The 14,250-nt window shown below is 36.3% G+C and overlaps 1 protein-coding gene across 3 annotated transcripts in view; it reads right to left on the bottom strand.

Moving 5' to 3' along the window:
* Positions 1–498: 498 nt before the first annotated feature.
* Positions 499–14,250, bottom strand: part of TFEC (transcription factor EC) — a 66,786-nt gene continuing 53,034 nt past the window's right edge. For all 3 annotated transcript variants that reach the window (XM_061988685.1, XM_061988679.1, XM_061988691.1), the window contains exons 6-8: positions 10,348–10,423; positions 2,171–2,318; positions 499–1,300 (exon numbers count right to left, since the gene is read on the bottom strand). In XM_061988685.1, coding sequence (XP_061844669.1) covers positions 920–1,300; positions 2,171–2,318; positions 10,348–10,423 — 605 coding nt within the window. In that variant the 3' untranslated portion in view covers positions 499–919. The remainder of the gene's footprint in view (positions 1,301–2,170; positions 2,319–10,347; positions 10,424–14,250) is intronic.

A 14,250-nucleotide genomic window follows, 5' to 3' on the forward strand; every position in this document is an offset into this window, starting at 1 on the left:
TAACAGTGCAGCCAAAGGATAATGAAAGTGTTATACAGAAGTACACTGTCTTGTCTCTGAATTCTGATTTCTCCCTGATGAAACAGTTTAAATATTCTTGGAATAAGCAGCTGACATAGCACTGTCACTAGTAGTGCTTGTTTTAAGAGTGCTAGTTGTAACATGCAGTATCTTTCTTGCATCTTGTATTTCCATACAGTCTTTCTGTTGAAATGTTTTCTCTTTTTCCATCTGTTTGTTTGAATCTCTGTCATTATGTTAGTTCCCATTTTTCTTCTGTATCATTAAAATACATGTTAAAAGCCTGTTCTTTTTCTGAAAAAGAAATTTTTAAAAATGGAATTCCACTAAAAGCTTATTGGATTTTCTCCTTTTAAAGAGAAACCTACAAAGTTTCAGTTGCATGCTGACTTCACTTATGCGAAAGCATTACCAGCTGTTTTTTCAGATTTTAAGACCTGTAACATCTCTACAGTTTCCACCTTAAATAATTCCCTATTGCTTCGTGTTTTATAAAATTTTTAGTTATATATAAAAAAAAAAGAAATTAGCAAATGATTAAAACTCATGTTTATAGCAGAGCAAAATGAATGCAGATCAAAGAGAGAGTTTAAATGCACTTTTGTAACATGTGTATTCCTTTTGTGGTAACCATTTTCATAGTGCCGGAAGAAGTCATGGAATGATAGTAGAAACATTCCAAGTGAAGAAAGATTTGTGCAAATGTCAGCTGTGAACAAAGGATGTAAAGGGGCAAAGCAGTATGAGTTCATGTCCATCTTGTTTTCGTAAGGGCTCATTGAAGTAACATTTCTTTACAGAGTCTGTCATTTATTTTAAAATAAGCACAAACACCATGCTTAAGTTCAACTCAGTCTTTTAGCAAGTGGTTTAAAGAAGTATGAGGCCCTTTCTACATTCATAAGTCATCTCCATCATCTGTGCTAAAACTGCTTCTCCTGCTGCTCTCCTTCGATGCAGCCGGGGATGTGGAGGACAAGAGTGGGTCTGTTCCAAATGGTGACACCGTGTCATGTAGTAAAATCTCCTCTAGTCGTTGCTCTTCTTTTAAAGCTGCACTGAAGGACAAATCGGTGAAGTGTGAAAGTGGATCAGAAAAGGCTGTAGAACCATCACAAGCACCTGAATTTGGTCTGTGTGCCAGGGGCATTTGTTGAGAGTAGTCTACAGAGTTCTCCTCTGTATAAGACTGTTGCTTCATGACCTGTGCAGCTAAATCAACAGCGTTGAGTGAAGACAGGACTGGAAGTCCATGTGCACGTGCCTGTATCTCTAGTTCCTAACATTTAAAACAAAAACCATTAGATAATGACTTAAGAAGACAAAACAGTGTCTTCAGAACTATTGCAATAAGTATACGAATTGCATGTGTAAATAAATTATACCTTTTGACAAGTCGTGAGATTACTTTTTAAACTTTGAAATTCTTGATCTACAAAAATCTACCACTTGAGACTTTTTATTTCCCCTTCTATCATTAAGCAACTGTCCTACATGAACATAGGAGACAGGACAGCCTCTCTGAACACAATAAAGGTGACAGAAAACTCTTGCTACTTTCTAGTTCATTTTCTGAAGTTATCCATAGAAACAGAAGTTACTGGATTTGATGATGCTTATGATATATGTATATATGTGTAAATCATCACAAGATGATTGATTTTATGTCTTTCTGTCTCTCTCATCTTCATGTATGTCTATATTCAAATCTTGCATTTCAAGCTATTCAGGGTAACATTCTGCTCCTTCATGCCACAAGCAAATGTAACAAGGCACACTATACCCAAAGCAGCATAACGTGTGAGTTGGTTACAAAGTGAAAATACTGAAGGGAATTTTGTGTCCAGTATTGATTTTTGGCTATACATTTTTTTCTTCAGTTTCTGTCTGTCTCTAAGACATACAAGAGGTGTCTGTACAAATACTTGATTAATTTTCCATGTATTCCTTTACATGAAGTCTAATTACCAAAGGAATTTCCTAGATATCTAAAAAATACCACCTCCCTAATATGTACTGCAATATATAGGGAAGGCAAATTCATTTTTAATAAATGTCATTTGGGGAAAAATGATATAGATTAATAAAATTTGATGAGGGATAAGTACTGAGAAGGCTTTGTCGTTCATGACAACGCTCTTTTACAAACCTGAATTCGGAGTAGAAGTCTTCTGTTAGCATGCTCTAATTTCTTCTGCCTGTGTTCTAATTCTCTGGCTCTCTGTTGTTCTTTTTGTAGCCACTTGATGTACTCCACTGATGCTTTTAAAATAGTTCCTTTGTTCCAGCGCATATCACTGCAGAATGTAGAGATAACCTTTTCACAATTGTGCATGTCAGCAGAATTCATAAGAACTTACAAAATCTTTTACATTAATATGAAATAATGATTTACATGACTATTATTCACTCTTAGATATTATTGCTTCTGAATGGAAATTTTAATAGAATAGTTAAGAAGCCCTTATATAGTAAAATTAATCCCAGTATGAAAATAAGTGTCAAAAGAAAGTAATAAAGTGACTTTTTGTGGGAGAGCTAAATGCAATATCATGATTCTACCATTACAGTTTTTATATTTTTAGTGAAAATTGCTTTTATTATTAACTCTAAGATTAAAATCTATGTGCAGTATTTCTGCATTAATGAACTAGGAAATATACATTACTGAGGACTTAAGCCTAAATTTTTAAAGATCATTTTGAATATACTACTCTTTTTACCTGACTTACTAATGAGGTTGCTTTTATGTTTGTTGAGAAAAAAATGGTCTGTGCTGAATGCCACCCCTTATTGATGGTAGACCAGACAAATCACACCTTTTTAACCATAATGGCCATGGAATGAAAAAAATCGTGTTAAAAAATCTTGATATAATATAAGCCAAGTTAAAATCTATACATGCAGACCCCAACTCAAAATAGAAATCTTGCAAAATAATGAGATTAAACCTATCCATCATTCAGAAATTCATGGTTTACCTTTCAGCTTACAAACATCTTACTAAGAACAATACACTTGTTCGAATACATCTGTTCAAAGACTGTCATATATCCATTTACCAGCTGTCTTTTCTGTAAGGTCTTAGGCACCTTGGAACAAGAATAAAAATTGTCAAAAATGTTTCATTTCTAATAAAGTTCAGTATTTTATGATCTAGGATGGGTCTGTAGCATTAAATATACAGACACAAAGTTTTATCCAAACTATCCACTTGACTGCAAGATGGCTTGCACTCAGCATAAGATTGGCAGATTCTGATCTTATAAAAGATCTCTGTTTTAGACCAATAACAATTTGAGGTTGGCAGTGACAAGTAAACACCTTAGTGCATTTTTTTTTTTTTAGAATTTATTTCAAATTCAAATACACTGATATTTATATTCAAAAAGTAACATAAATTATGCTCCAGTCTAACATCACTTTTCATTATTCCTTGGTTGTTTTAGTTAATAGGACTTGGTACTACTCACAAGCTCACATATGGTGAGTAAAACTGTGATGTGGAGTGGATTTATTGTAAAAATGTCTGCTTTACATTCAGCCTCTCAGAGTAAGTGCCTAAGCAACACCTAGCAAATTTATCCTAAGGGTAAGCACCCTTAGAGACTTCCAGCAAGGCAGATGCCTTTGTACCAAATGTATAGGGCAAAAGCCAGACAGGTACAGGATGTGAAGACCCAAACCACCTAGCCTTTTTTGATGCACTATACTAGGGATAAAACACTATCGAGCTGATAACTCTAAAGAAGAATTCACAAAATTAGTTCTGATAAAGCATCACAGTGTTTAACCATATCCCCAAATTTAAAGCATTTGCTAGAGATTTGGGAGAAACAGCTTTTTGATCAGAGACGTCTTGAATTCACATCTCCGTCCTCTCTGGGCAGCACACAAATTGCAGGCTTCCGGTACACTGGACCTCCCCTCCTCTTAGTGATGTGGGCCAGGAATGCACAGCTTTTGGGATTAGAAGGTGAGGAGCTCAGAGAGAAAAAAATTATTGTCTCAGACCCTGCTATCTGCAAAGACAAAAAATCAGAGGCTGCTCACTGAAGTGAATATGTGTTCTCATTTAGACATTAAAAAAAAGATAAGCAGAGGTAGGACTGGGAGCCAAAGGCAGAACCTGTCTCCCTCATGACAGCTGAATCATCTCTTGGCCTCCTCTCCCTGTAATACTTGCCCAGATGGGAAGACAGAATATTTTCCTGCCAGCATCCTATCTTATCCCTATGAGAAAACTTTCTCCTTGTATGTGGGAGATACCTATGTTTAAACTGTAATGGTTAAGGAAGTTTTTAGTATACATTTTCTGGACAAATGTCTGACTACCATCAACATCAAACTTGTTTTCTTTGGATCTCTTTGGAAAGTTAGGTAAAATACTATGAATGTTCCTATTAACACTTGAATTGCAGAGGAGTTTGAAAGGCAACAAGGTGCCCTCTGCCTACACCAGAGCACTTCAGAATAGATAGGAGCAGCTAAAGTTAGGAGCACAACAACATTTCAAACTGGGAATCTCCACTACCATCTCAAATATAAGCTCTATGTGCTATATATAGCTAGAAAACAACTGATTTAGGACATTGCCATGACAAATTTGAAAGGTGCTACAGTAATAAGTATACCATAATCTCTGGAGAAACACAGTATGCCTAGATAAGTGGGGTAAAATCCTCCTAGCACGTCATTAAGACAAAATGAAGCCAGTTTTGGACTGATGGTCTTAACACTGAAATGTAGCACTATCAAATCAGAAATTAATCCATAGCTAGCAAAACAGAAATAATTAAGACAGGTAACAGCAGGGGAAAAAGATGCATGTATCATGTTTCACAGTTTAATATCAGTTATAAGATTTTATGAATTAAAAATAAAATTAAAGCAAAAATACTTGGGGTTCTTTTTGATTGACATACAAATGAGCAATATATTCATGACTCTATTTGGAATCCTTTTGTGATTAAATCAATTCATGTCATGCATAGTTGACAACCTTTGTGACATTGCTTAATTTTAATAAAGTAAATTGTTTTGATAGCTTAAATTTTTATGTACATGGTAATGGTATTTTTTCTCATAGGTTAAAATAAATCTTTCCTGGAGGAGCAATTCCTGGATTTAAACTGCTAGAGATGGATCTGGTCAGCTTCTGCATAGGATACATACAGATAGATATGTCTTGGGATAATATTTACAAATTTGAGGGGCAAAACTATCATGGAGCTCTAGGATGAAAATGTTGTGATTACTATTATCATTTAAGATATTCTATTTTTTTATGTGTGTGTGTGTCTGTATGTATGTGAGATCCCACATAACTTCTGCGTCTCTACTCATATATACATATATTAGCTGATGGAGGAATATGTATAGCTGGAGGAATATTGAACCTAAAATCTTCCAATATCTGAAGGCAAAACAACAAAGGATCAGCTAGTGACCTTAAAAGTCAACATGTCTTTCACTCCATGTCTCTCTGTTTATAATAGGATGGAAAGAAAATACCAAAATTGTTTGTACTGGTCTTGCATCACAGATCTTCTCACAGAATCACAGAATCTCAAGGGCTGGAAGAGACCTCAAAAGATCATCTAGTCCAAACCCCATGCCAGACCACCTATAGTAGGTCACAGAGGAACTCATCCAGGTGGGTTTTGAATGTCTTCAGAGAAGGAGACTCAACAACCTGTCTGCTCTCTAGCCATTGTAGCCCAGAGCACCGTGCAGCAGTGATATGAAGAAACAGAGTCTCTATGCAAATGTGCAGAATTGGAAGAGTAGCAATATAATTAGGGAGGGTGAAGGCAAAAGGTGGGGACAGTACAGTCTTAGCAATGGTCTGAAATGCATCTAGGTCTTCTTAGCAGGCAGGCAAGCAGATTGGGAAAATATAATAGGAAGAAAAAAAATGTCAGCATTTGAAGATGGATTAAATCAAAGCACAGCAAGTGTGTAAGAATTCAAAAATTCTCTGACCAGTTACTGGTTTTCTGTTATTTCTTAAAATTGCTGAATTCCAAATTGAATTTGAATAAAGTTATCCAAAAAATGATTAATAGTGGCACTAGGAAATTGTGGGGTTTGATTTTTGGAGATTTATGTATTGTGCTTGCTGTGTATGTAATAGAGACAAAAGTTGAAATTAAAAGGCCTGCAAACCCATTTGAGAATCCTTAAAAAATTGAGCAACTACTGGTAATTATCAGTCATTTTATTGGAAACTACTTCATAAAACCAGACAAAATAATTACATAAATAGCTGTTTTGAACCTACAAAGTTGGGTATAGATCAACTAGTCTTTGGAGATTTCAATTTCTTTCTTGTTTCTTTTTTTCTTAAATTTTATTGTATATATGTAAGGCTCCATCCTATAAACACTGAAACAGGTGGGAAACTCTACATGTGAGACAAATCAATTGAGAACAGTAAAAATTCTGCAGGTCTGGTCATCAGCAATGATCTCTTCAAAGAAAGATTGTGCTTTTGTTTGTGTGTATGCATGTGTGTATGCATAATTTGAAATTGTCAGCAAGGCACACATATGTTATCTAGCTTAATTATGATACGTATATCTCATTTAACATTATTTGCATGATAAAGTAGCAAAGCAATAAAAATCACATTCTGCTTTGTTAGTCTCTAAACCTCAGCTCCTTGTAACTTTACCAGCTGAATCTCTACAAAGCTCAAACACCCAGACCAAAATCTATAACTCTCACATAGGAGAGTTTCTCATTTAGGAGAAAAGAAACAGCTATGAGATTGATTTTCAGCTCATCTCCATCAAGGTAATTTTGTTGAAGTCGAAGAATCTTCACCAGTTTATGTAGGAAGAATGACAGTATCTCATTATCTAAGATTAAAACTCATTAACAAAAAAAGAGTTTGGAAGAGAGTGCTAATCACAGAATTTACCAATCACACAACAGTTGTTAAAAAAATATACTTGTGAATTTGAAACTCTATTTGAAGACCATTTCCCCATTTCTGAGAAATTAGCTGTAAATTATGCTTGCTTAGATAAATACTTTGAAAGATGTTGTACTTGTTTTGATGACCTGCACAATTACAAGGCATTCTCTGATAGACCTAGGAAGTTTCTACTTTATAATAGCATGAATGTATACAAGCTTTGCCTTTACAAGAAACGTGGCCACTAGCAGGTCTGTCCACAGACAACAGAGAGGTCTGTCCATAGACAACAGCAGGCAGAGAGCGAGAGCAACCCACTACCTCTGCCCAAATCTGCAGATGTTCTCTTAACATCTCAGCCCTATAATATTACTAGAATCCTTAAAGGATTTTTTTTTCCTTCTTAGTATTTCTGACCATTCTAATCTAGATGCCATAAAACAGTGCCCGAGTAGGAATTTCCAGACTTCATTGCAATGTGTGTAGTCCTGTTAACCACCTAAAACATGAGTTCTGAAAAGCTGAACACAAAGGAACCATGAATGGAAAGGTAGACACTTTTAAAGGAGTGGATTATGAGTTTTTCAGAAAAATATCACTGAGTATTTTGGGCCTTTTTTAAATTCTGGTTTTTAATTATTCTATATAACTGTTTTACATTTCTGAATCACCTAATGCTTGGATTTCTAAGCATTGAAAATTAAACAAAAGAGTCAAAGTTCTTTGCAACTTATCTCCATTTTCTAACACTGATGAAGTGAACTAAAACCATGCATTCATCTAAGCAATATAATCCACACTTTTCATCATTAAATTAAATAAAAAAAAAAAAAGTGAAAAGAAAAAGGGTTTAAGCCAGTCAAAGGAAAATCCCTGTGGAATCTCTGCAGGAGCCAAACAAGTTCACTATATAACTAACAAAACAAAAGTGAAATAAAAACCCCACACACCACTTCTAAGAAATATAAACTATAAAAGGTTTCCAAATAGCATCAAAAATGTCCTTTTCTCTTCCTGAGTCTGAATATAATCTTCTTGAAGCAAGCCATCTGGGACAGGCATGCTAACCACAGTGGCTTAGTTATAGTAGTATTTGCTCTTCTATGCAAAGGCTGATTCACTTCACTGTCATTAGTCCAAGCATCAGTATGGTTTCTCCTTTTACAGCTAAGTTCCCACTCTAAGAAGAAGCTTCTAAAATCAATATATGAGGTGAAAATGCTATGTGTGATAAAATGTTACAGATAAAGTATTGTAAGAGATGATACATCTCTTTCTTTCAAAGAAGAAGGGGGCAGATTGGGGGCACTGTAAGGTGTTATGAAGGAAAAAGCAAGAACTGAAAGAGAGGGTAAGGGCACTGAGTTGTGATTTGGCAATACAGGACCAAACCAGAAAGAAATAATAATTTTGATCTGTTCAGCCAACAAAATAACATGGTCAAATTAATGTATTTTCACCTACAAATATATGTATAAAAAAGTATTTACACTTCTTTGGAGTTACTTAACCTGGCACCAAGCTATAGCAAAGTTATGTTATAACCTAGTTATTCAAAATCATCCTGCACATTTTGATGCCTCTTTTTTTTCTTACCACTATCTTGAAAGCTTTTAAACAGGCCTATTTTTGAAGCAAGTACTGATTACCAGCCTTTTGAAGACAGTAGTCCTCAGAACGTGAGATTCTTAAATTCACCTCCTGCTTTTGTAAACATAAGCCGCTTTGAGGCTGTCACACTGTTGAACTCAGTCATAGCTCTGCAGACTAGAACAAGGCGATGTCTATAGGATCAATATCTGAAACTTTTTAATCAGACAATAACATCAAAATCTGTGGGTAAAGTCCATCATCCACTTGCTGAAGAAAAATTACAGGTGCAGAACATTCATTTTAAGTGATTGCTCTAGATATTAATGTTTTCAGTAAGTTTATAAACTAAAACTAAATCCAGACCAAAGTATGTAACTGAAACATCTCTGTAGGGAACCAAAAATCACAAATGAAATTTATAAATCATGTCCATTTCTAATTGCAGTATAACTTGCTACCATTATTGCTTTATAGCTGCAAACCAACAGTGCCATCCACTGTTTTTCTGAGAAATCTTTCAATTATTTGCCCAAATGGTCTTGAATACTGAAAGACACACCAGTAAAATTAAAACTCTTCTACCAGTCTGTGTTTGCAGCAGATTACAGATTGCCAAAATTTTACCTAGGTACTTAAAACCCTTTTAATTTTATCTTAGCTTCAATATCTAATTCTATTAATAACAACAACATGCCCATCTATCTAATCTTGGGTGGATGCTGTAGCAAGAGCAGAGTTTGTGAATTCTCTAAAATGGATGCAATGATAAAATTCTGCCTGGTGATTTCACTCCAAGTGGCATGTTACGACAACCTTGTAGTAAGGGGAGTCTTATAAGGTTTTATATTGTTAAAGAAATCTTTAATATTACCAAAAGTTTCTTAGTCCTCAGGAAATGAAAAAGGCTAAAGTATCAATAGATGTTTTCATTTGAAGCATCGTGCAGGCCTGTATTGACATGAAAATGATAAAGACACAATCTGTATAGTCAGTTTGATGCAAGGCACAATCAAGCTTGTGCATGGTCTTAAGGCTTTGCTGAGTGACATGAAAAATCTAAGGCTAAAGTTCAGCATTAAATAACATATCGAATTGTTATTGCTAATCCTGCAATAGGCTTTCCTACCACAGGGTATTTTTTCATGTTGATGACAAGTATAAGTTTTAAAGGAGTGCAGGGATGGTTTTAGCAGTATGTAGTTTGCTTCACTGTAAGTATATGCATTAGTATAAATAGATAATGTTACAATAATTATTATTTCAATCTTTTATTTTAGGGCTGTTGCTTTCCCTGCACTGAGTGGAAGGTTTCTGAAAAATGCTTAGTCTACAGAGTCTCAAACTGACTTTATTTTCCTTTAGGCAAAGGGCAGACAGTGACAAAATGCATTTTGTTTTATCCCACTAGAGGGCCCATGGCAGGGCTGAAAGCATCACTCCTTCCTCCAGAGATGACACAAAATTGCTCCCAGGGACAGAGGCTGGACTTTCTGTTGTTTGGCTTATCTTCTTTTCTTCTTCCTTTTGGTTTTGTTTGCTTTTTCTCTTTTCTTTCTTTTCCCCTGCTGTGGCCGTCTCTTTTAAACACTCTAGAATTGCTTTTTATTTTGTTATCCTTTCACGTAAGTTTTCCCAACAGGTACCAAAAATCTGTCAAATGTTTGTTACTTTAACAGTCTGATATGAGCCAGTAACTGAGCATGAAAGATTTTGTATCCCTTTCCTCAATCCTTTAGACAGTATATACAACTGTCATTTTTACTCTGTACTTAAACTATAAATATTATTATAGAAAAGGCTGTTGAACTCACGGATCATTAGACTTGGGAATGAGTGTGCCAAGCTCCTTGATTCGGTAATTAATATTATACCTTCTTCTTCTCTCAACTGTTAAAAAGAAACAGTTACTAATTTTATGATGAAATATTCTTGGAGAAATTCAACACAAAACCTTTTAATTAGTTAAAAACAAGTCAGTCAATGTACAGAAAATCTCTTCCTCAAATCGAAGTCCCAACATGATTTCTTACCTGACTCCGATTTACCTAGAGAACAAATTCCTTGATTACTATCATCTCTGTGTCTTAACCTACCTGTAGGTTCTTCCTCCATTTATAACTAGATTCCTAGAGAATGAAATAGTCACATAGTAACTAACTTTGTGCTAATACTTCTGTTTTTGTGATGTTTATATGTCTGTGATTCTATGATTCCTCCACCCTGCTCCCACACAATAGACTTTTCAGCTTAGTTTTTCTGATGACTTCAACAGGGAAACTGGAAAACTCATCCAGCATTTTATATTTTGGCAGAACTACCACTATCGATCATGGTTAACAGCTACATTATCCCTTATTTAGAGTTATCAGCAATGCAAACCACAGAGAGGATATAACTTCAACCATGTCCCTCCACTGAAACAGAGAAAGACTGTGTCCCAGGAACCCTTCATCTCCATCTCTTCAGTGATGGAGAGCACAAATGTATTCCAAGCATTTCTGTTGTTTTCAATAACTTTGAAAATACACAGAAAATGAAGAAAAAAAACATAGAATCATAGAATGGTTTGGGTTGGAAGGGACCTTACAAAACATCTAGTTCTAGACCCCTTGCCATGGGCAGGGACACCTTCCACTAGACCAGGTTGCTCAAAGCCCCATTTGATCTGGCCTTGAACACTTTCAGGAATGAAGCATCCACAACTTTTCTGATCAACCTCTTCCTGTGCCCCACCACTTTTGTAGTAAAGTACTTCTTCCTAACATACAATCAAAATCTACCATCTTTCAGTTTGAAGCCACTATCCCTTGTCCTGTCCCTACATGCCTTGTAAAAACTTCCTCTCAGGCTTTCTTGTATGCCCCTTCAGCTACTGCAAGACTGCTATAAGGTCTCCCTGGAGCCTCCTGTTCTCCAGGCTGAACAACCTCGACTCTCTCAGCCTGTCTTCATAGGAGACGCATTCCGTAAGTTCTGTATTTAATTTTGGGCTTCTCCTAAGACAAACTATGTATATTATCCTGGGTTTACTTGTAGTTTAGTTAGAAAGGAAAAAAAAAGAGAAGACAAGCCTCCTAAAATTAATTCCCCCTCTCTGCGTTCTCAGTCTACTTTATCAGCATTGTACTGGTATACAGACTGCAGCATGTGACACTTCTCTGTACAAAGGGTCTATCACTTTTCACTAACTTAGAAAGAAATCGTCTTTGCTTCCTCATCAGTTTTTCTCCAGCTACTTTTTCATGCAGAATCTTCATGTTTTCTAGTGGATAGGCCCAAAGGACATCTCATCACTTTGGGGGATTTCTTGTATGCAACTGTGACATAGAAATAATATTCCTTGAGAACATAATCCTGTTGTGATATTGCTGCTGTCAGAGACCAGTACTGATATTCTACTGGCACAACTCTCACTTTTATCTTCTCCTTCCATGCTGCACCTTAACTCAATTCAAATTTCACTGAATAGACAGGACTCAGCTTTGACCCATCACTAGTATTGCATTGACCTGTTTCTCTTATCCTTTGCTTTCTGAAAGAGCTTACCTTGTGCTCAATGTGTTAAGGCCATTGTACTCTGTCAGATCAGACCTAGCTAGTTTAGAACATGGGCAGAATGCATACATACTCTCCTCACCCATGTATGGAGACGTGCACTTTAAGTTTGATGTCTTAATTTTGAATGTAAGTACAAAAGATCTGGTAGAGCTGAATAAGTGTACAGCCAAGGGCAGCCTGGTGGGTCTTCCTAGGCTGATGTCAACCTTCTCACAGCATATCACATTCAGCTTCAGCCCCGCCACATAGATTGGTTTTAGTTCCTTACTTCTTTCAGTAAATAAAGATAAGTTTTCTTCCTGTGTGTAAGGTTTGTAGGTTTGTACAGCAGTCAGTTACTTCCTTCCTAGATGATTCCAGCTCTGGGAACACCCTAGGTGTTATTATTTACTCTGTCTTGGTGAGGCATATTATCTTGTCTTACTCTTTAGAAACAGGAATTTCACTCAAAAACATTACAGCATCTCAGCTTTTGTAGTTATGATTCACATATTTAGGACACGGGGTTATAATCTTCCAGAGTATACTAAGTGACTCCTTGCATTCCATTGACATGAATGTGTTACATCTCATAGGAGAACACATTGTACAAAAAAGATCTGCAAAATACAAAAACATGGTCAACTGAATACTTGCTAAGCTATAAAATAAAAAGGCAAAGAAAAATTTTCTTTACAAGTAAACATTTATCAAATGGTTTTTTATTTCTATTTTTGTAGTATTTCCTGAAGAGAAACTTCCAATGACCTTGCTAGTGAACAAACAGGGGAATTTTGAAGCTTGAAAATGTTTCAATAAAGCTTTCCTGATTTACATCCATTAAAGAAGGAGTCCTATTTATTAAATATAAATCCTTTTTCATGGTTTCATTGAGGATCTAGCCTTTTAAAAGAAACTTTTTTTTTCTAGTTCTTCCTTGGTATAAGATACAAGAACACTTCTGTAAAATGTGGGCCTTAATTCACCCTGAAATATGAATGTTTGTGTAATTCTGATAAAGTTCCAAAACCTGATTTTTCATACCATCTCTAAAATAACTGGCACTTATAAAATAGTAAATCACACTAATATAGCTTTCATATGTAAAGCATTAATACATTTAAGCTGTCAGATAGTAGAGCTATCTCCAGAAAGACTTTGAACTCCAAAGTATACACCTGGAACCAAACCAGAAGAGATGTTGCACGTCTGCATGCTATCACCTGGGCATATAGCCTCCAGTTCAGTTGCCAGTGGTGAGGGACAGTTCTCAGACATGTCTTCTATATTCATAAAGGATTATCTCAGAGACAAAATAAAGGAGGTAATGGTAAGACCAGGCATTCCTAATATATGCTTGTGTCTGCCTTTGCACTTACAGTTCCATATAACTCCTGTCCACCACTTTTCCTAGTACAGCAAAAACTCCTCAATCCTATCCATATCATACAGGCAGCAGCTGCACTAGCACTTCAGAGAACCTATGCTAGCAAGGGGCGTTAAAATCTATGTGATCTGTCTGCACTCCACAAAAAAACATACAGACAGAAATAAGGCCTTCTGCTCCTCCTCTACTCTGCCCTGGTGGGGCACATCTGGAGTACTGTGTCCAGTTGGAGTACTGTGTCCAGTTCTGGGCTCCTAAGCTCAAGAGGGACAGAGAAATTCTAGAGAGAGTCCATCGCAGGGCCATCACAATGATCAGGGGACTGGAACATCTTTCATATGAGGAAAGGCTGTGGGAACTGGAGCTTTTTAGTCTAGAAAAGAGGAGACTGAGGGGAGATCTTATTAATGTTTACAAATATCTAAATGGTGGGTGTTAGGAGATTGGGACATCCCTTTTTTCTGTTGTAGCTAGCAACAGGACAAGTGGTAATGGGGATGAAGATGAAACACAAAATGTTCCACTTCAACATAAGAAAAAAATATTTCACTGTGAGGGTGAGGGAGCCCTGGCACAGGCTGCCCAGAGGGGTTGTGGAGTCTTCTTTCTTGTAGGTCTTCAAGACCCATCTGGACACGTTCCTATGCGACCTGATCTAGGTTGACCTGCTTCTGCAGGGGAGTTGGACTAGATGAACTCTAAAGGTCCCTTCCAACCCCTGCCATTCTATGATTCTATGATTCTATGAAAGTCTAAGTAGCAGACTGTTGTCCACAGTGGTTGCTAACAT

This window comes from Colius striatus, chromosome 1 (genome assembly GCF_028858725.1).
Source record: "Colius striatus isolate bColStr4 chromosome 1, bColStr4.1.hap1, whole genome shotgun sequence".
Taxonomy (NCBI): Eukaryota; Metazoa; Chordata; class Aves; order Coliiformes; family Coliidae; genus Colius; species Colius striatus.